The sequence below is a fragment of the Sodiomyces alcalophilus genome (genome assembly GCF_042370955.1).
Source record: "Sodiomyces alcalophilus JCM 7366 unplaced genomic scaffold ACRALscaffold_4, whole genome shotgun sequence".
NCBI classification, from domain to species: domain Eukaryota; kingdom Fungi; phylum Ascomycota; class Sordariomycetes; order Glomerellales; family Plectosphaerellaceae; genus Sodiomyces; species Sodiomyces alcalophilus.
This window is the reverse complement of record NW_027263535.1, coordinates 1,864,787-1,890,047: the sequence shown is the minus strand read 5'-3', so window position 1 is coordinate 1,890,047 and position 25,261 is coordinate 1,864,787. Positions and strand designations below refer to the sequence as shown.

At 55.3% G+C, this 25,261-nt stretch overlaps 7 protein-coding genes across 7 annotated transcripts; 4 read left to right on the top strand and 3 right to left on the bottom strand.

Moving 5' to 3' along the window:
• Positions 1–841: 841 nt before the first annotated feature.
• Positions 842–2,478, bottom strand: ACRALDRAFT_2042107 (uncharacterized protein; the record flags this gene model as incomplete). The annotated part of the gene is made up of 4 exons (XM_071021214.1): positions 842–890; positions 984–2,107; positions 2,188–2,342; positions 2,418–2,478. The coding sequence occupies 4 exons, from the start codon at positions 2,476–2,478 to the stop codon at positions 842–844; spliced, it is 1,389 nt and encodes a 462-aa protein (XP_070874867.1).
• A 1,265-nt stretch (positions 2,479–3,743) lies between these two features.
• On the top strand, positions 3,744–7,378 carry ACRALDRAFT_1033439 (uncharacterized protein; the record flags this gene model as incomplete). The annotated part of the gene is made up of 6 exons (XM_071014948.1): positions 3,744–3,964; positions 4,069–4,439; positions 4,574–5,634; positions 5,708–6,412; positions 6,535–6,825; positions 6,890–7,378. Coding segments are annotated over 6 exons (3,138 nt in total), but the record flags the coding sequence as incomplete, so codon positions are not given.
• Positions 7,379–8,219: 841 nt separating this feature from the next.
• On the top strand, positions 8,220–9,272 carry ACRALDRAFT_1070969 (uncharacterized protein; the record flags this gene model as incomplete). The annotated part of the gene is made up of 1 exon (XM_071017813.1): positions 8,220–9,272. The coding sequence occupies one exon, from the start codon at positions 8,220–8,222 to the stop codon at positions 9,270–9,272; it is 1,053 nt and encodes a 350-aa protein (XP_070874865.1).
• Positions 9,273–9,728: 456 nt separating this feature from the next.
• Positions 9,729–12,642, bottom strand: ACRALDRAFT_2019539 (uncharacterized protein; the record flags this gene model as incomplete). The annotated part of the gene is made up of 8 exons (XM_071019977.1): positions 9,729–10,463; positions 10,509–11,526; positions 11,564–11,581; positions 11,615–11,883; positions 11,999–12,278; positions 12,316–12,411; positions 12,441–12,519; positions 12,600–12,642. 8 exons carry the CDS (start codon positions 12,640–12,642, stop codon positions 9,729–9,731), a joined length of 2,538 nt encoding a protein of 845 aa, XP_070874864.1.
• A 566-nt stretch (positions 12,643–13,208) lies between these two features.
• Positions 13,209–16,356, top strand: ACRALDRAFT_1050888 (uncharacterized protein). The gene is made up of 4 exons (XM_071015656.1): positions 13,209–14,051; positions 14,158–14,780; positions 14,838–15,131; positions 15,215–16,356. Exons 1-4 carry the CDS (start codon positions 14,003–14,005, stop codon positions 16,175–16,177), a joined length of 1,929 nt encoding a protein of 642 aa, XP_070874863.1. The 5' UTR covers positions 13,209–14,002; the 3' UTR covers positions 16,178–16,356.
• Positions 16,357–16,750: 394 nt separating this feature from the next.
• On the bottom strand, positions 16,751–17,687 carry ACRALDRAFT_2034830 (uncharacterized protein; the record flags this gene model as incomplete). The annotated part of the gene is made up of 2 exons (XM_071020765.1): positions 17,372–17,687; positions 16,751–16,970 (listed from the first exon to the last, which is right to left on the bottom strand). A coding segment is annotated over exon 2 (162 nt), but the record flags the coding sequence as incomplete, so codon positions are not given.
• Positions 17,688–17,825: 138 nt separating this feature from the next.
• ACRALDRAFT_1093974 (uncharacterized protein) lies at positions 17,826–21,197 on the top strand. Its single transcript, XM_071019700.1, has 3 exons — positions 17,826–18,051; positions 18,107–18,221; positions 18,275–21,197. The coding sequence occupies exons 2-3, from the start codon at positions 18,164–18,166 to the stop codon at positions 20,875–20,877; spliced, it is 2,661 nt and encodes an 886-aa protein (XP_070874861.1). The 5' UTR covers positions 17,826–18,051; positions 18,107–18,163; the 3' UTR covers positions 20,878–21,197.
• Positions 21,198–25,261: the final 4,064 nt, after the last annotated feature.

The window sequence follows — 25,261 nt, the reverse complement described above, 5'->3', positions numbered from 1 at the left end:
TTTCGAGAATTCGCATATGGGTAAACGATTTCTCATGCTACACATTATCATGTCTGCCATATGCACAAGTCTTCCATGGCATCGCAGATATTTGGTTTTGCTTAACAAGTTGCCCGGGCGTATTCATTTTCATTCTCACGCCCTGTTCTTTCTTGGGTTCAACTTTTTTGCTCTTTCGTTTGGTTTTTTACTTGATCCTGTGGCGTTGCTGGCGGCCATGGATCGTGCCGTGTGGACAGCGTTTCAATCGGCCCTGCGAATATGACGGGAGAGGCCGATACAGTTCCATACCTGGACATGACGGGAATGCATAATGTGTTTAGGGATCTGAGAAATGAAGTATCACGAAATGAGACGGCCAACAGAAACAGAGTACAGACAACTGCGACGGGCGCAGGGAAATGATCAAACAACGGACATCAATAATACTTTATTTTATTGAACTTTGTCAACTGGGCTGTGGGAATACTCGCGACTGGCCTCGGTGGGACTCTGAGCTGAGAGAAACGCCAGAGGCAAACAAATGGATGGGATGTGTTATATCCTGGGTGTTTAAGAGGCAATAAGTCAAGATTATACTCGCTTGTCCTTGGAATCGAGGAATTGGAAAATGTCAATCAACTGCAAAGCCCCCCTCCCTGGCCGTCGCTTCAACCCGTGAAACGCCCTTGAAATGCATGCGCCTTGGGAACGCCGTAGCGGACTAATGTAGTCAGAACGATTACTCCCAGACATTACGCCCAATAGGTGATCTGAAACCGGCATCGCCAGAAACCAGAGACTGTAACTAAGAAGAAAGGGAAAAAATGGTCGCTCGGGGTATAAATGGAAACGTCAACCGTTACACCCCGTAGGACGAGACGTCCAACCTGTCGTCACCCTCGAGAAGCCTAGCGAGCCCCAGTCAGTCAAACAGAATCACAGGGTGTGGTCTGAGGAAGGAAAAGTAAGAAAGAGAAGAAGGGGGGATTGTGGGGACATACGAAAATTGCTTGACCAGGTGTCCCTCTCCTCCCTGCTCCATATTGATATTAAAGACGTAAAAGATGCCATCGCTAGTGACAAGCATGACTTGCGGGCTACTACTGCTCATAGCGACGACGCTTCGCACGGGGCCCCCAGGCTGGTTGGGCGGAGAGCCGGTCCCGGTATTAGGCGCCGCGCCGGAAGCCGAGGACTTGGGGAGCTTGATAAAGGCGAAATCCCGCTGGGGCTCCCACATCTCCGTGACCGTCTGGGGGAGATAGGAGCCGACCACGCCCGCCACACTGCGGCCCATCATCTGCGACGAGCGCCGGAGCATGCTGCCGAGGGAGCCGCTCTGTCGTTTATGGGAGTGGGCGTGGGCGGGCGGGGTGGAACTGGCACCGCCGTGGGAAGAAAACGCGGCGGTTTCGGCAAAGTCGCTCCGCGGCGAGCCTGTCGCGCTGCCGGCGGGCGATTCGGTGTCGTGGCTGCGTGCGCGGGACCAGCGGTCTTGGCGGGTGGGTGACGACGGTTCGATGGCGGCGGCGGCGGCGGGCGAGGTGCCCAGGCGGAAGATGTGGACGGTGTCGGAGCTGGAGGAGACGCATAGTAATGTGGAGCCGAGGTTGAAGGACATGCTGAAGATGGTGCACGGGTAGGTGCCGCGGCGGAACTGGTAGAGCTTCTGGCCCTGGGGGACGGAGAAGACGCGGATGATGGTGCCGGTCTCGCTCGCGGTGGCTAGCAGGGTGCCTTCGCTGTTGAGCGACAGGCCGGCGAGAGGGGAGCGATGGGCCTCGATGACGTTGACGGATTTGCAGGCGATGGTGTCGAAGAGGAGCACCTCGCCCGAGGTTGGGGTGACGTAGTTGGAGAGCGGAGGCGCGTGGGCCGGGCGCCTTTCATCCGCGTTCTCTCGCGGCTTGGGCATGGGGTACGCGATGTAGCAGTTCTCGGACGACGGAGAAAGGGCGCAGATGGCGTTTGGGTTGGGGGATGTGGGAATGGTGTAGACGAGGCTCATGTTGGCGATGTCGTATAGATAGATTTCGGATTCGAGGACGACGGCGAGTCGTTTCCGGTTCAGACGCACGGCAAGGACGGCGGTGGGGAAGGTGAGCTCGCATATGACGGTGGATCTCTAAACCCGGGGGGAGGAGGAGGTTAGCATTGTCAGGGGAGGAACGAAGAGAGACGCGGCGAGATGGGTGATGGACGGACCTTGGTGTTCTGGATGATCAAATGGCGGGGCGAGAGGATAAGGGCGACAAGAGAGGTGGAGAAGAGCATCTCGATGATGCCGATGTTCCCGTCATCGCTGCTAAAGATCTTGGAGAACGGATCGGTGTGGTAGATGCGGAAGCCTTTGGACGTGCCTGTGGAAACGAGAGGGCGGGTTTGGGGTTAGTCGGGGCCAGACGGCAACGGCATAGCGGAAGCATCCCACGTACCGACAGCCAGACAGCTGTGGTCTTGGTTGAAGTTTATGTAGTTGAGAGTTGAGGTAGCCATGTTCGTTTCCTAGGACGGTCTTGGGACGACGGCAAAGTCGAAAGGAAAGGCGGTCTGCCTTGCGCGTTCCAGAAGCTCTCGAGACTCAGTTGCCACGAAATAAAGGCTGTTGGCCGTTGAATTGCGAAGGGTGTGATGTCTGTCGTTTGGTCGTAGAGAGGCAGGGGGATAATAGAAGGCTGGAGATTGACGAGAGACGAGTCGGAAGTCTCCTCTGGCGACCAAGCCACGCCCCGGGCAGCAGGACAAGATTGTTCTGAAGTATAAAACCCCCTCTTTTTCGTATCAGCTCCCTATCGCATTATGAGGCTTGAGATGCAATCCGTTGGTGCCCTTGGTTGGCGGTCTTGGTATGTTGAATTTGGCGGGCAGAGGGAGGCTGGCTGCGAGTCGGATTGGCGTCTCGTTGTCACTACACTGCAGATGCAGATGGTTATCCCGAGTGATAGCTGTTCAGTTCGGCGGACGAGCGGGTAGTTTAAAAATAAAATGTGACAAAACTTGGAAGAATATAATCAATAATCACGTCCAGAAGGAGAAGATGAGGCTGGACTTTGGCGGTGGGAGGCTGGAGCTTGCGGGGTCCGCAGGGAGTACGGTACGTACACTGGTACTTTGTACTAGGTAGTCGGTATTCTACGGCGAACTGGTCTGTGCGCCAGCGACCTTTGGAGCCTGTACGCTGTATGTGCCACCGTATCACCACGAGCTTCCAGCCACTACTTCAACGGACGCCGTAAAGTGGCTTGTGCCACAATTGAGGGGTCATGCAGGTACACCAGTGTACGTATCTAAACCCTCAAAATCGATAAGAAAAAGATGGTCACTTCCATCAGGGGAGTCGCCGCTGCTTCTCATTTTGCTGCTTCATTCTCATCAATCTCACCACCTCATTTGCTACACTTACTGCTCGATACGGCTCTCTTATTTGTGATTTTCAAGGAACGCATCAACAAGATACTTAACAGACATACGGAACCCGTCACCATCCAGCCAGAGAACATTGCGCAGCCCTCATTATTACCCATTACCATCACAGGGTGGGAATCAGGGCCTCGAAGGCTATCCTTGGAAACACAACTCATACGAAATGCCCGCAATGATACCGCTGGGCGGGAAAGAGAAACCTGGGCAAAATGGCGGTTCACAAGAACCAAGCCCAGACGACTTGGTCATGGGGGTGAGTCCCAACGCAAGAACCCGTGGAGGTTCGATCGATTCCCTGCATCCCCTTCTCGCACTCGCACTCATACGCTGGCCCATAGACCAACAGCAGCTCGATTGTATCGAAACGTAGCGTCGAGAGGCTATACTACCCGGACGAGCCGCACTTCTTCCGCTTCTTCGTCAACAAGTTCCAACGCAGAGCCCCCCTGATCAACCGGGGCTACCTTCTCCGTCTCAAAGTCATCGATACGCTTGTTCGACAGTTCCTCGAGGAGCCATCGTCTCGCAAGAAGGTCGTTGTTAACCTCGGTTGTGGCAGGTAAAGTCGCTGTGCTCGGAAAGGGGTTTTCTTTTTCTGTTCTGGCACATCCGAGTTTTGCGTAGTTGCTGACCGCTTCTTGTTTCCGCGTTCCTCTTTCTTAGCGACGTGTTGCCTTGGCAGTGTCATGCGCGGTATCCCAAACTGTCCCAGGACGTCCTCTTCGTCGATGTTGACTTTCCCGACCTCATCGACAAGAAACGCAAGGTGGTTCTCGCCACCCCCGCACTGCGTCAGCTGCTGGGGTCGTACCAGGTCGGCGCCGATGGCTCGCCCATTTACCTCCAGAGTGAGAAGTATTGCCAAGTAGGTTGTGACTTGCGCCAGCTTGATCTTCTTCGAGACTGTTTAGCGACCGTCATGGGGTCGTCGACGGCCGACGGAAGCTTCCTCTTCGTAGCTGAGGTGTCCATCACCTACATGGAGACACGTGCGGCCGACCAGGTCATTCAATGGGCAAGCACGCTCGGGAACGGTAATACTCTATTGCCCAATCCCCCCTGGAGTCTCTTGCTTTGCTTTCTCGTTTCTCGTAAACCCCTTTCTTTGTCGCCCGGTTTCTGCTCTATCCATGCACGCACCCGCCTGACCCGTTCCGTCTTGTGACAGCCAAATTCTGCCTTCTGGAGCAGATCCTCCCCGATGGAGACGGTCATCCCTTCGCACAGACCATGCTGAAGCACTTCGACAAGCTGAAGACACCGCTGAGATCGGTGCTGCAATATCCCACCGCGCACAGTCAGGAGGAGCGCTTCCTCGGCCGAGGATGGACCGGGGTTCAAAGTTGGACCTTGTGGGAGGCATGGGCTGACGAACGCTTCATGTCCTCGGCCGAACGCAAGAGCTTGGACCATGTCGAGCCTTTCGACGAGTGGGAGGAACTGGCTTTGTTCGCAGACCACTACGTTGTGCTTCTCGCACACAACGAGGCACCGGCGGAGAAACCTGAGGAGTTGACCGGGCGATACCGCCCGAGCTCTACGTTATCGTCATCCCCTGACGTTCCACTACTGCCAGTAACCATGGCCTACAGTGGCTACCCATCTGGTCGAGGGCAGCGACGCTTCGCTGCCGCCATGGTGACCGAGGACCTTTATGGCCAAAGTCTCATCTACAATGTCATGGGCCAAGGACCTCGCTCGAGACTTGGAAGCTGCGATATTCACTGCACTGCGGGCGGATCAGCTCGGCAGCCTTTCTTGCCGGGGCCGCAGCTCGGCGGGCCGTCTGCCCGAGTGTGCCATACGCTGACGGACCTGGGCGCCTTGGGCGTACTCCTCGTAGGGGGTCGGACCTCGCCGTCGGCTGCCCTCCAGGACTGCTGGCTTTACAAGAAAGTAGCGAATCGGTGGGAGAGAGTACATGATCTGCCGGTCCCTCTGTTCAGGCATTCGGTCACCAGGCTGGGCTCATCGTCTCTCGCGCTTCTGGCTGGTGGGAAGATCAACCATTACTCGGTATCCCCGCATTTCTACCTCTATCATCCGGAGAACGGCTGGGTGAAATGCCAGGTGCAGGGAACACCGCCGGCGGTCTTCGGATCTGTCTGGACGGAGATTGCGAATTCCGGACCTGGGTCGTACCAAGGCCTTCTGTACGGCGGCATGCTCGAGGAAGGTGTACTAAACGAACAGGCCTTTACATGGAAGCTGGACTTGGCAGACTCACAGGTGTGTACCGCGTTCTTGAGTTGTTCAACTCCATGACTCGGAGTGTTGTGGCATTACTGATGTCGAAACGTAGCAGCCTCTCCTAGAATTCAGTCATTGCAGTATCGAGCCAGGCGAGGACCATACCAAGCAGCAGATGCTCCACAGGTTTGGTGCTTTCTGCATTCCACAAGGCGACTATTCCATTCTCTTGGGAGGCGTGACGGCCGGACCCCAGCCGGCCCGGGAATCGGACATTCTCGTCCTGAAAGGCGTGCCCTCTGGCTTTGAGGTTGCGGCCCGGCTCGTTGACAAGGACAAGGTCCAGTCTCTACGTCCTTTCAGCATCGGCGCGTCAGTGGTCAAGGATGGAGAGGGCAGATTCAGTATACTGGGCGGCGGAATGACTTGTTTCTCTATGGGGAGTTTCTGGTCCAAAGGCAACTACACCATCCATGCGGACGTTGGCACGCTGGGAAGGGGCACTCCGCCGTCACCTCCGCCGCCGGCCGGTAGTGAAGAGGCTGCTAACCCGGCGACGTACCTGCAGACGACGGAGATTGTCGCTGCAGCTGATGCCGTTGCACAGGGAGCGCGAAATAGAGGGCAGGCGACGGACGGTACCTCGTCGCACTCGGCCCCGGTGGTGGTTCCGCGAGTCAAAGTGGAGACTCAAGAACAGTTTAACCAGATTCTCGAGACTGGAAAGCCTGTCATCATCGAGGGACAAAACGTCGGGGCCTGCATGACCCGATGGACACCGGAATACCTGGTCAGCAAGGTCGGGATTGAGAGAAAGGTAAGCAAGGCAGGCAGCTGCCTCGGGGGTCTTTGTCCTTTTTTTTACCCCTTTTAAGCAAATAAGAGAGACGAAGGTGGGTTCGTATTCAGAACGGCTGTTGATATTTTGGCTCGGCCCAGGTCTCGGTGCACGACTCGACGACGGAGAAGATGGACTTTAACGCCAAGAACTTCACTTACACGACGATGAGCTTTGAGGAACTGATCCGCGGGGCACAAGCGGGCCGCAAAGTCTATCTGCGGGCCTTGTCGGCGGCAGAACCGTCCAATGTCGCGGCCAAGCTCGAGACCGACTTCCCAGGATTGGCCGAGGACTTTTGTCTGCCGAGCGAGCTTGGGTTCGTGTCGGACAACGAGTTCAGTTCGGTACTTCGCATCTCGGGACCGGTGAACATGTGGTTACATTACGATGTGAGCAAAAACAAGTCAAACGGCGGGCTTTGATCTCCGAGAGCTACTAACGTGAACGGACCAGGTCATGGCCAACGTGTATGTCCAGGTGAGGGGAACCAAGCGATTCATGCTCTTCCCACCGGGCGACGTGACGCGGTTGGGGTTCAGTCCGGGGGCGTCTAGCTCGAGCGTGGATGTGTTTGGGGCGCTTGGACAAGGACTTCTGGGAACCGGCGGCGGCGGCGCAGCGGAGGTTCATCCGCACGAGGCGACGGTCGGGCCCGGCGACATCCTCTATCTGCCCCCGCTGTGGCTGCACACGGCGCAACCGACATCTCAACCGGGAGAGCTGAGCGTGGCGGTCAACGTCTTCTTCCGGAGCATGGCAGCCGGGTGGTATGCAGCAGGGCGAGACGTCTACGGGAATCGGGACCTGGGGCCGTATGAGAAGGGGAGACAGGATGTCGCAAAGGTGGCGCGCAGCCTGAGCAAGCTGCCTAGAGAGGCGGCAGGGTTTTACGCAGAACGACTGGCGGAAGAGTTGCGACAGTCGGTACACAATGCGGATTAGAGGGTTCATCACCGTACGTATCCTGCTGGCCGCTCGTCGCTCACTCGACAAGGTGCGTGTTCCTCTTGGCTGCTTGGTTTAGAAAGGGGTCAGGGGGTCGGGGGTCTCGGAGGTCTAGGGGGTCTAGGGGGTCCAGGGGGTCCAGGGGGTCCAACGGATCCAACGGGTCACTTTGGTTGACACCGTCATCTCTGTACGGATGACACGGCTGCTTGGCGCTTTACGACGGATCATCGACAGTTCCATCTCCTATACCCTTGGTGCTTACATTCTTCTCATCATCGGCCTTTATTCTTGTCCAAGGAAAATCGCATCCTTCACAAGGCGAGGGGGTATGACGTCAATATTCGCCAATTGAACCCACTGATTGAACCCCCTCCTATCCATCCCCTTTTCCCCCTTTCGACAACTCGCGCCGTACGACTTTCGACCGACTTTCGACTGAAAGGACAACAATAAGCTGGAAGTGGTGCGAGAATTTATCATCATCCTTTCCCCAACGAAGCAATTCACCGCGGATTCCCCTTGGATTTCCATTTACCTCTACAGTCTATCCAAAAGCTGTCCAGCATCACCGGTTGCGCCCTCGAACTCCTGGTCTATGCGCCGATAACATGGCATAATAACCACAGCTATTGTTGTTGAACGTGTGAACCGACCTAGAAGTCCAAGGAGTTCGGAATTAATCTATCCCATCGATTGTGCCACACTACCTACTGTCTATCAAAACAACATCTGCTTTCACTAGACGCTACCTACCTTGACGAGGTCTGACTGACAAGTCCCGCAACCCGTCTTCCTCCTCTTCGACACCTCTGTACTTTTACCTATCGCCAAAGCCATGTCGAGATACGACTACGACAGATATCCTCTGGAAGAACCTCCACGGGGCCGTGTTCATATGCCCAGGCATGGATCTCCGTACCCCCGAGGTCCTCCTCCAGACGACAACCGCGACGACGACATCGACAGCTATAACCACCATTCACCATCACGCCGTAATTCAGACAGATTTAATGCTCCTCTTTCTAATCGCCGACCGAGATCCCTCCCTCCCGAACACGGCCTGGTACCCAGGGATCACCAGCGACACCGCCCTTCGGCACCACCCGCCGTGCCAGACCCACCATCTATCCACCACCACCGCCACCCTCACTCCCCCCCGCCACGATCCAGGTCCCGCCGCCGCCGCTCATCACGATCCAAATCAACCACGAGAGGACCCATCGACAAGGCACGCGACGCCGTAGACCAGACCTTTTCGCAAACTCCCGCGGGTCTGGGCGTCGGCCTACTAGGCGCCGTGGTAGGCGGCCTTGCAGCCCGCAGGGTCAACGACTCCGCCGCCCGCGCCAGGCGCCACCGAACTGCCTCTTCTCCGTCCCCTCCCGGCTGGCGTTCCCGGCACTCCCCTCGTTCCTACTCCTCCTCTTCCCGGTTCTCCCCGGTCCACTCCCGGAACGATAGCAGAAGCGACGAAGACGACGCCGCGAAGAGGTCGCGCCTCATCTCCACGGCTGTAGGCGCCGTAGTGGGTGGTCTCGGCGCCAACGCCGTCGAGCGACGATTCGAGGACTCTCGCGAGCGGAACCGCGCCGAGCAAGCTGCCTGGGAGCGCAAGTGGCGCCCGGTTGACGTGTCGCATGATCGTCGCCATCGCCATCGCCATCATCATCTTCCTCCCACCCCTCCCCTCCGCCTCCCTGACGAGCCTCGGACTCCGCGTTGGCCGCCTCCGCCGTTTGAGGAGCCGGAACGGGGCAGCAGGTATCGTGGCCCGCCGCAGAGGGTAGTCGTCGACGACTTGGACCACGACGACGATTTAGTTTATGATGTCCCGCGTCGACGTGGCCGAGCCAATAGTGCAGTCGGATACGGGCACCAGTATAGATAGAGACGAAATTGACCCGGTCGCATTGATGGACCTTTGGACGTCGAGTAGAAATTCCGTACTGCTATGCTACTGTGTTTCGTGGGCGAATTGGTTCCATGCAGCGAGCCCCTGATCATCTCTTTTGCCTGGGTATTCAACTGCGACGAAGGGATCCTTAACCGAGTTGTGATGAATAGTTGGTGGGACGGATCATACTTGACTTGCATGTCTGGTGACGGCAATGCAGCGGACAATGATCTGATACGAGAACTCGACCATGCACCCAGCTTGTTTTATTTCACTCATTACAACGTGAGATTACTAGCAATTACATCGCGAGGTTGAGAAGATGTCCTATGGCACTGCTGCGTCTGCAAGCAACCCTACCCCAGCCATCAAAAGAAGGCCATTAACACCACAACAACCACTCCAGCTACACCTATAAAGCAAGAATCTTTCCCCATGCAAATACACAAACTACCATGACCGGTCCCTTCCCTCCGGAAGATCGCCCTGGCGTCGTGCGGGTTCCCACTGACGATCCTTGCGACCTTGTCGGCGAGAAGGCGATGAAGGCGGCAACATGGTCATCTTGGCCGTAGCCCGCGCCGGGGCCGGGGCCAGAGTCCCCTCGGCCGCCATGGAACCGGAGGCAGCCAACCTCTCCCGGTAATGCAGCTCCCGCTCCACAATGACCTTGAAAAACTGGGCCACCTCGGCCAGAGCCACGAGCTGCTGGTCGGAGCACCCGATGGTGTTGAACAGCGACTGGGCGTCGACGAGCTGCTTGGCGATGACCGAGTCGGGCTGGCAAAAGGTGCGGATGCGCATGGCGCGCGCGTTGACCTTCATGGCGTGCAGCAGGCCGGCAATCTCGAGCGGGTTGCCCTGGCGGCGGCCGAAGAAGCGGAAGTCGTCCAGGTGCAGGTGCACGAGGTCGAGCTGCGTCTCGAGGTCGTAGCGGAACCCGACCACCTTGGGGCGGCCCTTGCCGGCCCAGCTGTCGGCCACGCGCTTCAGCTTGTCCGGGTCCAGCCGCCCGTGGTTGAGCTCGTTGGTGATGTAGGCGTGCAGCGCGTTGCTGACGTGGAACTCGAGCTCGCAGTACAGGAGGCTCTGCTCGCGCGGGTCCAGGGAGATGGTCATCCGGGACGATGACCGCTTGGATTCCTTGTCGGGCTCGCGCGATCGGCGGCTCGTCTTGCTCTCCGTCTGGGAGGGCCCTGTCAGTCATGAAAAAGGGGTGGACGTCATGACAAGGGGAGAAGGACAGATAAAGCTCACCATTTCCCGGGCCATCTTCTTGATGCTGTCCAACAGACCGAGACCGGCCTTCTTCGGCGACGCAGCTTTCTGTTTGTTGATCCCAGGGGCAGCAGTAGTCGTAGTATTGGCGGGACCCGGTCGTTCCAACCAGCCCTGCTCCCCGATGAGAGTCTTGCCGCCAATCTTCTGAACCGGTAGACCTTCAAAGGCAAAGTACGTCATGAGTGGAGAGTAAGCGTTGGTATCCAACTCGGGCTGTCGTAGAGTATCAAATTTGGACCCCTGGGCGACGGGATTGCCGCGGACATTTGCGCGTTCTCGAACCGGGCTCCGGTTCCGGTCTGGACTCGGATTCCGAACGGGACTGCCGGGACGGACCGACTGTCCGTGAGCTGAGGTCGGCGGTGTTTTTGCCCCCTTCCACTGGTTACAGGTCTGGATAGCGTCGTCGAGCTGTTGCGAAACTGAGCCGTTCTGGGGGAGCAGCGATCCGGCGTGGGTGGTAGCAGGCTGATGCTCGGACTGAGAATAAAACGAAGAGGAGAAGGTATCATTCTCTTCTTCCATGGGTTGCAGAAGGGGCCGGTCAGGGGTCAGTGGGTGGGAAACAGCGGGAATAGCATGTGACCGGTACACGGATGTGTATGTACTATACTGTCTGGCATCGTCGGCAGTGGTGGAAGAGGATGCGGCCTCGGTTTGGCCCTGACCTTGACCCTGACCTTGGGACCGAGGAATCAGGTCGGAGAAGGTGGTCGAGATGCTGCCGCGGGTAGCAAGTTCTAGACTCTCGTCATCACGCAGCTGCTCGAATCCGCCAAGGTCGGCAGGAACGGGAATGCGAGAGCGAGAAGATGAAGTCTTTTTCCCATTGGCGGCCTGCACCTGGTTGCTACGACCGGCAGTAGAACGAGATTGACGGGATGACTTGTAGGATGAGTGGTCTGCACTATCACGGTCGTCTGTAGCCGCGCTTCTTCTGTTGGGGGTATTCCCGTAGTTTGAAAATCTGTGGTCAAACGGTTGTCTCTGGATTAGCCGGGAACAATAACAACAGGGGGTTGCTTTCTTTTTGTGAGGCAAGGGCCACGCCTTACGCATCAGCGAGCCTGTCCATTTGATATTCAGTCAGGTTCATGTTGATATGGACAGATTGTCTTGGGATGTGTTTCCGGGGCGACAGGGACCGGGTCCGGTTTGGTGAGACGGGGACAAAAGACCCTTGGATAGGACTGCCTGCTCTTTCGGCGTCCTTGTCGAGACTTCTACCCTTTCTTTGGTGAAGGACCTGTCTTTTGTGGCTCATCGGGGGCACCCGTTCGCCGTCGACGGGCTTTGATACCGCTGTCTTGATGATGAGAATAGTCTACAATGACCGGTTAGCTCAGCTGCACTAAAGGGGGATACCAGATAGAATTTGGATTAAATTCTTCCCGAGAAGAAATATCCGGAAGTGTTGCGAAATGTCACGGAATGCACACATAATAGGAACCCGAGGGGAAGGGGCCTGCCGGGTTGGGAACAGGCCAGATGCAACGATGGGATGATGAATAGCACCGAGGGTGATGAGACGTGGGTAGTAGACAGAAGAGAGAAAATAAGAAGAAAGAATTGGAAGGGAAGAAGAAGGTACGCGAAGGTCCACGGGGCCACAAGTAAAGAATGTGATGTGTATGTGAGTGCTTGCAAGGAAGGAGGTTGACCTCTTTCCGAATCAAGCGAATCGGAACCAACTGGAAAGTAAACTGTGGGAGTAGATGGCTATGAGAACAACGCAGGATGTGACGCGTTCGGTTACCGAGGGGATGTGGTCGTTCTTCTAACTGCCTTTGCCCCTGAAGAGTCCAGCAGTGAAGGATTCAGAATCATAATGAGGATGTAGTGGAAGTGACCCCTCGGAGGCATGGCCTCGTACTAGACGACTTCTTATCTCGAATCGTCCAGCCATTGTTCGACTTGACAGGCTCACTCGCGTTTCTCAGAAGCCAGACGGTTGGCTGGTCTGTCCTCGGAATTGAGGTCGAGATGTTTCCATGCCCGGATCCCGTTATTCGTGCCTAGCACATTTCCGGATTCTGTCACCTCTTTGGCGTTCATTTCCTGTGAGTTGACTGCTCCTCGTCATAAATTGGGCCCTACCATCGAAGGGATGACCATCATGAGATGTTGGATTGTCACGAACGTCCATCTCAGCCTCGTCCATATTTGAAGGTTAGACCAACCAATACTTTTCGAGTACGAAGCCACACTGACGTGGTACAGCCACACCATCGTCCGATCACGTGATTCTCGTGGCTGCCACACGACAACGTAGTCACGTCACGTGCAGCGACTCCACCGGCCCTCCCCCAGATCGGCCCCACTTCCCATTGCCGACTCGACTTCCCGGGACTTGATGACGTTTCTCCTCTTTTCTTCTCTTTCTGGACAAAGTTGCGGTTTTGCCGTTTGCATTGCCGTGACCCCCATCCTAGCCCCGTTCTAACCCCGTTCGACAGCCTCCCCTCATCACCTCGTTCGCTGGGCGTAGCGTGGCCTCTACTCCGTTCATACCGTACAGACGAATACACTGCCTCCGCCAGGCTTGAAAAGTACCGATTCGTCTAACCGTCCTCCGTCCGTTGGACCCCCTTACGTCGTGGGGTCCTCGAGTCCTGGGTCCCTGTTCAACCCGCCAACCCGCCACCGATTGCCATGACTGGGGCCCCGGGAACAAATCATGGGTAGGGCATTGTAATAAACCTGCTGTACCCTCTCTCCTTGCCCATGGTACGAAAACGAAAAACAGAGGCTTCTGACGTGAACGGGGCTCTCGCCCCTTCATCTCCCTCCCCGCGTCCCTTCACCCCGCTTCGTCCCCCCGTGAATCGATCAAAAAGCATGCTACCTCCATCCCTACTCCATATTTGTTTCCCACGTCTCGTTGAACATTGATTCCGGCTCATCAACCCGGGATTCCCCCTCCCATCTGACAAGGACACGCCACGCTTTATCAGACCCAGTGACAGCTTCAGCCTCCAGTCTCTCGGACCTCGAGGAGCGGAGCCCTTGGTCTAGCCCCAGTCTTTACGCCGTCCACTTTGGATCCCGTCCATCGCGCCCTTTCCGAGATCTTTCCCGGGCTCCATTTCAGAGACTTCTCCTTTGCGCGCCTGGATTCCCGGTTTGTATGCCGTGCTCGAATTTCCGTCTTCCTATCCGTTGATTTGGATTCGAGTCCAATTCCAATCCGTCGGCCTACTTGATCGGAAATCTTCACTAGCTTATGTATAACTATCGCCATCGCTAGATCCATTGTCCATTCTTCCTTCTCGTCGTCTATAGTTCCTCACTTTCTTTCCTTTTTTCCAACCTCACCTCCAAGATACCCCCTCATCCCATCACTCGTCTATTCTTTTGTTGTTTCACGTTTATACGTCCGTCATTCTCCCGCTTGGACTAAAGAGTGAGGTGTGGGACAACGCTTTGAGCCAAAACATCCTATAATGAGTCTCCAATCGCAGGCCTCGCCCGAGGCGCAGAAGTATGATATTGGTATGGTATTCCCCTGGTAACATGGACATAAGTAAAGAAAAGAGAAAGAGAAGGGAAAAAAAGAAAAAGGCGACGACGAGCTTCCAAAGACTAACACACCCCACAGTTATTGTCGGCGCAGGTCCTGTTGGCCTGATGCTCTCGACGTGCCTGGCGAGATGGGGCTACAAGATCAAGCACATCGACAACCGGCCGGAACCCACCAAGACCGGCCGTGCCGACGGAATCCAGCCGCGTTCCCTCGACCTACTCCGGAACATGGGCCTCAAGTCACCTCTCATGGCCCACAAGCCCGCCCGCGTCTACGAAGTGGCCTTTTGGGATCCGACCAAGGAGGGCACCGGCATCGCGAGGACCGGCACCTGGGCAAGCTGCCCGAGCTTCATCGACGCCCGGTATCCCTTCACCACCCTCCTCCACCAGGGCCACATCGAGCGCGTCTTCCTCACCGACCTCGCCAAGAACGGCGTCGAAGTCCAGCGGCCTTGGACCATCAAGGGCTTCACCTCCGACGAGGCCGAGAACCCGGAGTATCCCGTCGAGGTCCAACTGGAGCACGTCGAGGGCGGCGTGAGCGAGACCATCCGCGCCAAGTACCTCTTCGGCGGCGAGGGTGCCCGCTCCTTCATCCGCGACCAGCTCAAGATCGCCGTCAGGCACAAGGACCCCATCGAGTACGTGTGGGGTGTCATGGACGGCGTCGTTCAGACCGATTTCCCCGACATTAAGGTTCGTATACCTGTCACAACCCACGCATACCCTTTTCAAAACTAACCCACCACGTAGATGAAATGTACTATCCACAGTGATCACGGCTCCATCATGGTCATCCCCAGAGAGGACAACATGGTTCGCCTCTACATTCAAATCGCCTCGTCCACGGATCCCGACTTTCAGCCACGCAAGACCGCGACTGCCGAGGAAGTCCAGGCCTCGGCTGCGCGCATCCTTCAGCCCTACACCATCTCATGGGAGAGGGTTGAGTGGTTCTCCGTCTACCCCATCGGCCAGGGCCTCGGCGACAGGTACACTCTGGACCAGCGCGTGTTCCTCGGCGGCGATGCCGTCCACACCCACAGCGTGAGCTCCCCTCCCCTTTTTTGTCTACCACCGCCCCAACCATAGCACTCTCATCGGCATCAGTTTACTGACTCCTCACACAGCCCAAAGCTGGTCAGGGCATGAACACGGCTTTCCTGGATGCGCAAAACTTGGCGTGGAAAATCCACTTGGTCGAGTCCGGCTTCGCCGATCGCAGCCTGTTGGAGACGTACGAGCAAGAGCGCAGACAGGTGGCCGAAAACTTGCTGGACTTTGACAACCGATATGCCAAGCTCTTCTCGCAGAGGGTCTCGGCAGCGTCGGAGGCCGAGGCAGCCATGGAAAAGGAAGAGGCCGGCGAGACCCAGACCGAGAACGAGTTCATCAAGGCCTTCAAGGAGGCTTGCGAGTTCACCAGCGGCTACGGCGTCGCGTACCAGCCCAACGTCCTGAACTGGTCTCCCAGCCACCCGGCCCGATCGTCCGTCATCAACCCGCCCGGCACCACCCTGCGCACCGGCCGTCTCCTGATCAACGCCAACGTCACCAGGGTCGTCGACGCCAACGTGGTCCACCTGGAGCAGGAGGTGCCGATGAACGGCTCGTTCCGCATCTTCATCTTCGCCGGCAACCCGTCGGTGACGGCCGGCGCCCTCACGGATTTCGCCAACAGGCTCCAGAGCAAAGACTCGTTCTACATGTCATACCAGAGGCCGGACCTGGACCAGGTGTCCCACCACGAGCAGCACAACCCGCGCAGCCACTTCTTCACCTTCTGCACCATCTTCGCCGACCGGAGGAGTAACATCGAGATCAGCCACCACGTGCCCAGCTTGCTGGCCCGCTACCGGGCGCACGTCTACGCCGACGACCAGTGGGACCGGCGCGTGCCCGAGGCCAAGGCACCGGCTCACGCCAAGGCCGGCCTGGACCAGGAGAAGGGAGGCGTTGTGGTCGTGCGGCCAGACGGGTACGTGGGTTTGGTGGCCCAGCTGGTGGACGGCAGCGAGACGGTCGACGCACTCAACCAGTACTTTGGTGCCTTTACGACGAAGAAGCTGGGCCAGAAGCTGTCGCTTCTATAAAGGTGCCGTGAGGTCTATTGAGCGAAGATGATGCGGCGTTGTAGGGGACATATATTTAGGTGTTGCTTATTGTTCGATATGGTTCTCATCTTCTCCTTTTTTTTTTTTTTTTCGTCGTACAAAATGGGATGTTGGATTCAGGCGTAAGATAATTTTCAATGGAAAACGAGCATAAATCAAAACAGTATTGAATGAGTATGCCGTGTCTGATGACGATGTTAACTTTCAACCGAGGGATACTGTCCGAAGTATTGTCATGATATCGGTCTTCAAATGTCAATCATACCTAAGCTTTGCAGCAATTCATCCTTCGTACCTAGGTATTATAGTTAATAATAATCCAAATAATTCTCTGAGGACCAGGGAAGGTCCTTACACGTGTAATAAATGTCGAGGCGAAAATTGAACCGCGATGTCCATCCGGGTGCATGCGGCTGGCTGGTACGGTACTATATCACGTGACACGGGTTTTGTTTATGGGGCCAGTAAGTACGTACCTACCTGCTGGGTTCTGAGCTTGTGCTTGCCTTGCATTTTCTCAACGCCATCGCGACTTCCCTTTATGACGTTAATGTCGGTCGTACCTGCCTCGCCTTGTTAAAGTTCAAAGGCAATCCACACCTGCTTTGCGCCTTCCCCGCCATATATTACGTGGAACCTACCGAAACGAGAAAGCGCACCCGACATGACCCGAGCGAAACGAACAAAGTAAACAAACGAAGACGCGACACGCTTTTCTTCTTTCTTTCTTCCTTCCTCCGACACATCTCGACAGCTTCCCATCAAGTAACGTGTAACGTCCACCCAGTTTTCCTTTGCGCATCATTCAATCACCGAAAGATCTTGCCCTTGTCGTCTTTTCTTGACAGAAAATCACACTCCAATACTTTGGTTCTTGATTTCCCTGCCTTCAACCTGCCCACTGTTGCAGAACCACTGGACCGTTTTCCAGTAACAGCTTCCACTTCATCTGTGCGACGCTCACGTACGACACACTTCTGTTGAAAGAACGCGTCGTTTATCCCTTGCCTACTACCTCCATCGAGTCTTTGTCATCTCATACGTTCATCACCCCTTCTCTCAACTATCCGCATCTCCATACTTGCCGTCATTATCCATCGAGACTTCCTATCCGGCGTCCCTCGTCCACACTCATACTCTGAATAACAGGGAAATTAACCACCATGGCGACAGATCAGCCCCAGACGAGACCCTCCGGCTCCCTCGAGATCCGTGACATTTCTACCCGCTGGAGACCCCAGCTACGACCTCGCGGCATTGCCATCGAATCCCAAACCGCCATTTTCCCTTATAAATGGGAAGTTGCTCCCGAAAACCCCTTGGTTCTCCGTAATCCGGGCTGGGCCACCAACGATCGCCTCGCAGGCCGCCACATTGCCAAGAAACATTCCTGGATGCTTTATACCCGTTACGGCGGCAAAGAAGCTGTCAAGTGGAGGCTGTTCGAACAAGAAGAACAAAGACGCTTCGCTCGCATCAAAGAAGAAAACGAGCGTAAATACGGAATCATTTACCCTGAGGGGGCCAGCTCCCCGCGCCGCGTAATTCCGCCCAGTCGTCTTCGGCATTGGACCAGACGCCCGGCACAAGTCGACCTCATCACTGGGAAGAAACAAGTCGGCAATTTGCGCCCATCGCTCGAGTGGAACAAAGTGACGACAGGCTACCGTCTCGGAGACGCCATCCGTGCCCACGAAGCTGCCGACAGGTCCTCCCGCAAGCGCAAGGCTGAAGATCTGGAGCCCGACTTGGCTGCCTAGGACGCAGCTGGCCAGGCATCTGTCGCATCCGAAACCTTCTACGTTTCTGCCGCCGCTGGCAATGAAGCCGGCGCCGTGCTGAATGATCAGGACGTGAGTGTGGTGCGCGGCTGCCGTCCCTAGCCTTGACGCTGACGAATCGACGCAGACCCAGCCATCTAACCCCGCCGCTACGTGGCAACCAAAATCATTGCTCCAATCCATCATGGCGTCCATTGCCGGAGCCGTCACTGCCCTCACTACCCGCTGCTTCGGTGGCTTTGGTACGTATATCCATGATCCCCTCTATTGATACAGACGTTCTAATCCTTCCCAGTCAACCGCTATACGGCTCAACCGGGTCCTCGTATGCGTCAAGTCGATCCTACCACGGGACATGTCAGCTCGAAAAGGCGGTGCTATTCTTTGGATGACGAGCCGGCTCGCTGGATTGACGAGGAAGATCGTGCGAATATTCTCCATCAGAGGCTCAGCTTCGTCGCCGCCCTAAAGCGCACGGTCCAAGGCATCGACGACGCGATGGTCATCGATTCTCATTACGAACCCACACATCCTACTTCTAACGCTGTCGCGACCGATCCATTCCAACACCTCGCCCACGACCCGTTCAAGGGCCCCCAACTCTCGCGTTTTGCCGACACCAAGCCGACTCTCACCGATGCAGTTGATGTCCTGGGTGGCATCTATTCTGCCGATTTCCTAACGACATTGAAAAATATGACGGAAAAACCACGGTTTTTCATCGAATACCCCACAACCCAGGAGGACATTCGGAAGATCAAGTCCACTTTGCATTTTCTAGAGGACTTTCCTCGCGACCTGTATTTCACCCTCCGCTCTGCCAGAATATCTCGACGTACGCTGGGGGACATTTGCCTTGACCTCATGGCTCTACTCGAGAAGCAGCCGATTCCTGTTCTGTTCAAAGGGTCTATTCCTCCCACTCACCTCGAGCAAGATGAGCCCGGTACGGGCACCCCGCGCAATGCACAGTCAGAACCCGACGACGCCGCTATGCCCGGAAGCTTTCCTGGCGATTCATCTTCTCAAGTCGCGCGACTTCCTGATAAGGTCGTCAACGGGCCATCTCCGGCCCCCCAATCACATAACTCCTCTCCCGAAAAGGGTTTGTCGCCGAAACATCGCACAATACCCATGGAGATGATTTTGCACCATATTATTCCCGAGGCCAATGTCGCAACCTATGGGAAGTACACCCCGGATGCCTCTCGGCGGAAGAAACCGACACCCCGATCCATCTTGAGGACGAGACTGAAGTCATTGTCCCCGGCAAATTCCAAGCGACTGCAAAATGCAACCAAGATGAAATCTGTGCAATTCGCGTCCCCTCTGCACATGCCATCCCCAGAGCCAAGCTCTCGCTTCATTACCCCCACTAAGAAGAAGCTGACGGGAATTTCTGACCCATTTTATTGGCGTTTCCGCACACCCCACTCACCCCAAGGCGAATCTCCCCATCTTCCCGATTCACCCCTCATCACACGCAGAAGGATGGTCCAAACAGCCTCGCCGGCGCAGGTTGATGGATCTGCCGACCCCGGCGACCCGGCCGATGCTCTAAACGATACTGCAAACGATACGGTAAACGACACTGTAAACAATACTGTCATTGACGACACGGCAAAAGACGGTGCTCCCGAGAGTACTGTTGCGAAGGAGTCTCCAGAGGATGACCCGGCCAATCACGCTGGCGCAAATCAAGACGCTCAGCAAGAAACCCAGCCAACGACCGAAAATACGAACAATGAACCCCCAAGCCAGGATGCTCAAGGCGCAGAGCAGGAGGCTCAAACCACAAATGATACCGTCGAGGAGAAGGAGGAGGAGAGCAACGAGGGTGCGGACGAGGAAGATGACGTTATCCGCAGGCGAGAGCCCAGCATCATGAAGACCATGATTGATTCGGTCAATACAAGATTCCCGAAGAAGCCGGCTCGGCCATTTGAGGACGACGATTCACCTCCTCTACTGGGACTACAAAGGCTACGAATTAGCGTTGGAAAGAAGGACGACATTGACGAGATTAGCATCCAAAAACAACTGGAACAGGAGGCAGAAGAAGCCCGGGCCAGGGCCGAGGCCGAGGCCAGGGAAGCAGAAAAGAAGAGACGCGAAGAGGAAGAGAAGCTGCGCAGGACGGGCGGCCTGCGGAGTCCCCATAAACCACTCATCGTTCCTCTGTCGGAGGAATGGACTCGACGGGCCAAAGGCACACTCCACTCGACGGGTGGTGGGGTGGTCCCTACGCCCGAGGGGACCCAGCTACGGCAGCACGACTTTGCTACCGTGGTGCCGGCCACCGAATGGTTGAATGACGAGATTGTCAATGGCTCGCTGCAGTGGCTCGATCGCTACATCAACGCCAGAGCCGGGGTCACCGATGTCCGATCGCATGACCGCAAGTTCCTGGCCTGCTCGACTTTTATGTGGGAGAGAATCAACCAAGCCGGGCCCGGGAGCACCGAACGCGCTCTCCGGCGGGTCGGGGTGAGCAAGAACAACTTTCTCAATCTCGACGCGGTGCTCTTGCCGCTTTGCGAAAGGAATCACTGGACACTCATCGTGATCCGACCCAAACTACGGACGATTGCGCACATGAATTCGATGAGCCGCACGGGGTCGCCGCGGCACATCCAGAAGGCGCGGGAATGGGTCGAAGCGACACTGAAGGAGAAATACAAGGCGGACGAGTGGACAGTGGCGAACCACGAGGCGCCACTGCAGACGAACGGTCACGACTGCGGTGTCCACACGATCACCAACGGCATATGCATCGCCCTGGGCCTCAACCCTATAGATTCTTACGCAGCGCACGAAATGCCGCTGCAACGTCTGCGCATTGCGGCCATGCTTCTCAATGGGGGCTTCGCTGGGGATTTCGACCTGGCGGATATCTAGAATGGATATCGCCGGGTGGCTGTTGGGGGGGCGCCCGCCCTGCTGTAGAGAGGAGAGAAGGAGTTTGGATGCGGTGTGGCCCCTCGGTCATTATGTGGCCATAGTTGCATGATTATATTTTGGCTTGGTTGATAAAACGTATTGGAACCCCGGGCCCATTGGCGAGAGGCCCATTTCAGGGGAGGAAGACATTTGTTGATTTTCCATGGCAGGAGTTTGGGTGTGTTGGGCGTATGATACCACGAGAGGATAGCTCCATTCTCGATGCGACGGCGGCGGCCTCGAGACCATGCAATGTTAAAAGTGTTCAACTGGCTGGGTGATTGTTGAGTACAACGTAGAATCGTGCTTGGTCTTGGTGACTTGTCTCCCATTTACGTTGTATGTGGGAGGCTCTAGTCGACTCTTACAGTGAATCTTGAATCTACAGGTCGGCTAGAGACGGGAAGGCGGTCTACTCGGTCGCAAACCCAGGAAGGTCTGATACGCTGCATTGACGGTGCGTGGCTACTTGCTACTACACTATAGCTATGCAATGGAGGTCAAAGGGTGGATGACAACGCAGCCGCGCGTGCGTACGCAGTTGGCCGGTTTTGTTTTCCATGGCCGAACGAACAGCTTCACCGCCTGGCTAGCCGCTTGATGGATACGGCAAGCGGGAGGGTGTTTCTTTGTTCTTTTCTTCTTTTTCCGTTTGCTTGGCGGACGGTGAGCGGCCAACGTCGCGGAGACGGGGGAGACAGCGGCTGGGAACGGCGTAAAAGGACGTGGATAGGTGGATGGACGGGCGGGTAGACGCAGAAGTGACGAGTAAATGCGCTTTGCATCTCCACCCGGGTTGCTACCCTATTTCCCGGTTCAATGCCTGCCTGGTTGGCGATCGCCGTCGTTTGGCCACCTGGCCGTACTCATTATATTCGGCAGTGACGTTCGCGAAGACGCAGGCAAGTTTTCCTGGGGCGACAAGACCGACAGCTTCGGGAGATTCGGCGGAGGGTGATTTGCTAGTCAGTTTCCCATGTTCAGGTGTCAAATCAGAAAATCCACCGAGGACGTATGAATAATTGCTCGTCCCAAGTTCAGTAACCGTTTGGTAAAGCAATTATAGTATACGGGATTCTTCAGGTGAAACTCGAGACTACCACCGGTCGGTGGCGTGTAGTACGGGGCGGGCGAACAAGGCAAGGGCAATTGTTCTAGAAAACCCACCCGTCCGGCCAGTTCCGGTGTCAAGACGGGTGGCTTGCTTTTGATTTTCACCCTAGAAGACGATGGAATGCCTGAGTGGCTGGCTGTGTGCTGTGTACAGTGTACGAAGGATGGATGTCGAACGATACGCCGACAAGTATCGTGGGCCATTGGAAACTAAAGGAAAGGATGATTTTTTTTTTCCTTTTTTTTTTCTTTTCTCCTCGGACCCCCGCGGTAGAATCCATGCATACAACGTACGGCATTATACGTGATGCGAGACAAGCCTCCCCGGTCGCACAGAGACAGACCCGCGGGACTTTTGAACCAACGGAGCTGATTCAGGATTGACGGCAGGCCGCGAAAGCCAACCGCGGAATCCTTTTGGGGAGCAGGACGGACGGTGGATGATGTGCGGGATGTCTTCCCCCTTTTTTTTTTCTTCTCTCATTCGTTTCTCCTGATCAAGATCCATCATCCTCCCCTGTTTAGGGCCGTACCAGCAATACAACGTAATGAAATGGGTTGCACTGATGGGATGCACAATGGACAAAGGGACAAGACCTACCTGTTTGCTGTTTGAATCGAGGCTTGGCGAGATGCTATCTTTCCGTAAGACATTCGGTCCCCTTCCAAAATGCCGAACTGTCTGCTGCCCCTGGCATATGCAGTGCAGCGTTGTGTTGGCGGTTGGTCCTTTTCCGCTTCTCAATCGACGGATGGCGATCCGGCTTTGCATTCCCACTCTTGATTGGAAGGAGGGGCAGGGGCGGAGAAACGGGATCGATCGATGGAAGAAGAAAGTGTTATTTATGTTGTATGCATGTGTGTACAGCGTTTACGCCATAGAGCAGCCTTACGTGGTTGGGAACGACTGGTTAGGGGTCAAAACGGAAGGTTACATGCCATCGCGATGGTCTTCCGCACGATTACGTCGCTGGAGTATTCATCGGTGTGGAAGACAGCGGGGATCGACTGGACACGCCAAGGTGTTCGGAGCATTTTAAGTATGACTGCCGATCTAATACGCCTGCCTGCAGATGCGCAGATGGTTGCTACCCTACCCTACTTTGTAGATCAAGATGAATATAGATAGATGTACGTTGTATAAGGACCTTGTTGGTTGCGGAATCAAGAGGGCACTGTACAGGAATGACCAACACCTACACTCGTTGGGAAACCGGATGTCCACTACGTCGTCGCAGAGCCTATTATTTCGCAATCACGGTCATGCGCTTCAAGGGTACTTTAGCCTTGATAGACAGAACAGTCCTATCTGCTAATCCACGGATCGACACAATACTAAAAGCGCAGCGCTAGGTAGGCGCCCCGATATTTTGTTCTGTGACTTGTCGATACGTGACTTGTAAACGCTGCGATTATTACGTGCCTATTCCGTCATTCGGGGAAAATAAACGCCGATCGCTACTTTGCAGAAACGACCACAACGACAGGAGTGAAAAAAAAAAAAAAAGAAAAAGGAAAGAAAAGAAAAGGACCCACGGACGCAGACGCGACCGCCCTTGCGCCTTTCAACCAATGGCATGTTCGGCACAACTCATGGGCATGAATGACAGCCTGTGGATGGGCCCCGACTGTCTTACCAGATTGACGCAAGCGTCGTCGTGTCTGATCTGCTACGCATACAACGTAGGAATACAATGATTTGCGGTCTGCATACAGCGTAGTGGCGAAAGAAAGACACGATCGTCGGGAGGGTCGTGAAGCCACGTATCAGCAGAAGACAAGAGAGACAATCGCGTCGCGTCCCTTCGTACAACGTAATCGAGACGCCATGGGAAAGGAAGCCAAGTGGACCGCGCAGTGTCGTTTTGACAGGCCATACCCGGATGCTTCTCTTTTTTTTTTTTTCAAAAAATAAAATAAAATAAAATAAAATAAAATACCAGGATAAATCGACACTCGGAATTCAATGGTGCCTACTATAACGCCAAAGCGTTCATGGTATGATGTATGATCGACTTATTACTCATCAAGTGGCTTGTTGATCGACCGCTCTGGGTCTAGATAACGGTGGCTAATTACACCAAAACGTAGAAATTACGCTACAACGGACGTGCACGTGCTGTGTTCACGGACCAACATGGACCAATCCAATCCATTTTCAAACCAAAACTAACAACTTGGCGGTCCATTTACTCCGTAATACCCCGAAGCAGCCAGGCATGAAAGATTTTGGACTGGATTTTGCAATGCTGAGCTTTGATAAAGCATGACTTCGTGCCAGCTAGTGTACACTCTAGTAAGGAGACACTTGAATTAAAGGCCGGGGAAGTGGGGTGTTCTAGGAAGCGGTAATTACGCTACTGCTCGAAATCGAATTGTTGTCTTTACGGTAGATATCGTCATTTTGGCTAAGCTGGGTTGAATCAGCGTTTGTGAGTTCTGACAAAAAAGGGAATGATTGTCCAGAGGAGGAATGGATGCATTGTTGGCACTTGGGATGGAGCGTCAATTCGAGTTCAATTCCTCAGCTTACCTAGATAGATATGTGCATACAACGTACGTAAATACGTTGTACTCGACGCCGCGCTTGCCGGAGGTTGTGGAGCCCCGACGGACAATCAGTGCAGTCCGCCCTGGAAGTTCTGGGAATGTTCGTAGCCAACCCCCCAGATGGGCTAAACCCCGTCTTGTCCGGTGCCGCCGTGTTTGGTTCGACCGCCTCTGACGACCATGGCCCCAGCGGGAGGGGGAGGCCCACTAATGGAATAATTCTCCCTTCCTTCGATGAGTTCTAGCGCCGCGCCACCGCCAGCCTCTGGGTTTTCTTCTCCCTTGATTCTTCGTTTTCGCAGGGAGAGTCGCCCCACCATGCATTCTCCTGACCAGTCACGGCTCGCTCTATGCGACGGTCCCCTACGCTACGCCCACACTTCCAATGGTAGGGTAGGGACAGGGTACGCATAATGAATGGACGGCGCTATTTGCTGGGGGTCTTGACGCTCCCACCTTACGTTGTACCTTGTCATAACGCTTCACTCGCTTCACTCCTCCTTCCTTTTCTTGACCCATATGTGCTGTCGTGTAGTTGTAATCATTCGTCAGGCTCAACGGCGAGGCCTCATCGGTCGTTGCCACGTAATTACACGTATATCCGGACTTCAATGATCCGAAGCCTGAGTCCATAGCGGAAGGTGGACGACGGTAATTGATATCAGGTTTCACGACTTCT

Excerpts from the sequence above, each read along its gene's own strand:
- ACRALDRAFT_1050888 (XM_071015656.1), top strand. The coding sequence starts at position 14,003 with ATGAGTCTCCAATCGCAGGCCTCGCCCGAGGCGCAGAAGTATGATATT. Across the intron at positions 14,052-14,157 it reads GGCGCAGAAGTATGATATTG|TTATTGTCGGCGCAGGTCCT; the intron begins GTATGGTATTCC and ends CACACCCCACAG. Across the intron at positions 15,132-15,214 it reads ATGCCGTCCACACCCACAGC|CCCAAAGCTGGTCAGGGCAT; the intron begins GTGAGCTCCCCT and ends CTCCTCACACAG.
- ACRALDRAFT_1093974 (XM_071019700.1), top strand. The coding sequence starts at position 18,164 with ATGGCGTCCATTGCCGGAGCCGTCACTGCCCTCACTACCCGCTGCTTC. Across the intron at positions 18,222-18,274 it reads CCGCTGCTTCGGTGGCTTTG|TCAACCGCTATACGGCTCAA; the intron begins GTACGTATATCC and ends AATCCTTCCCAG.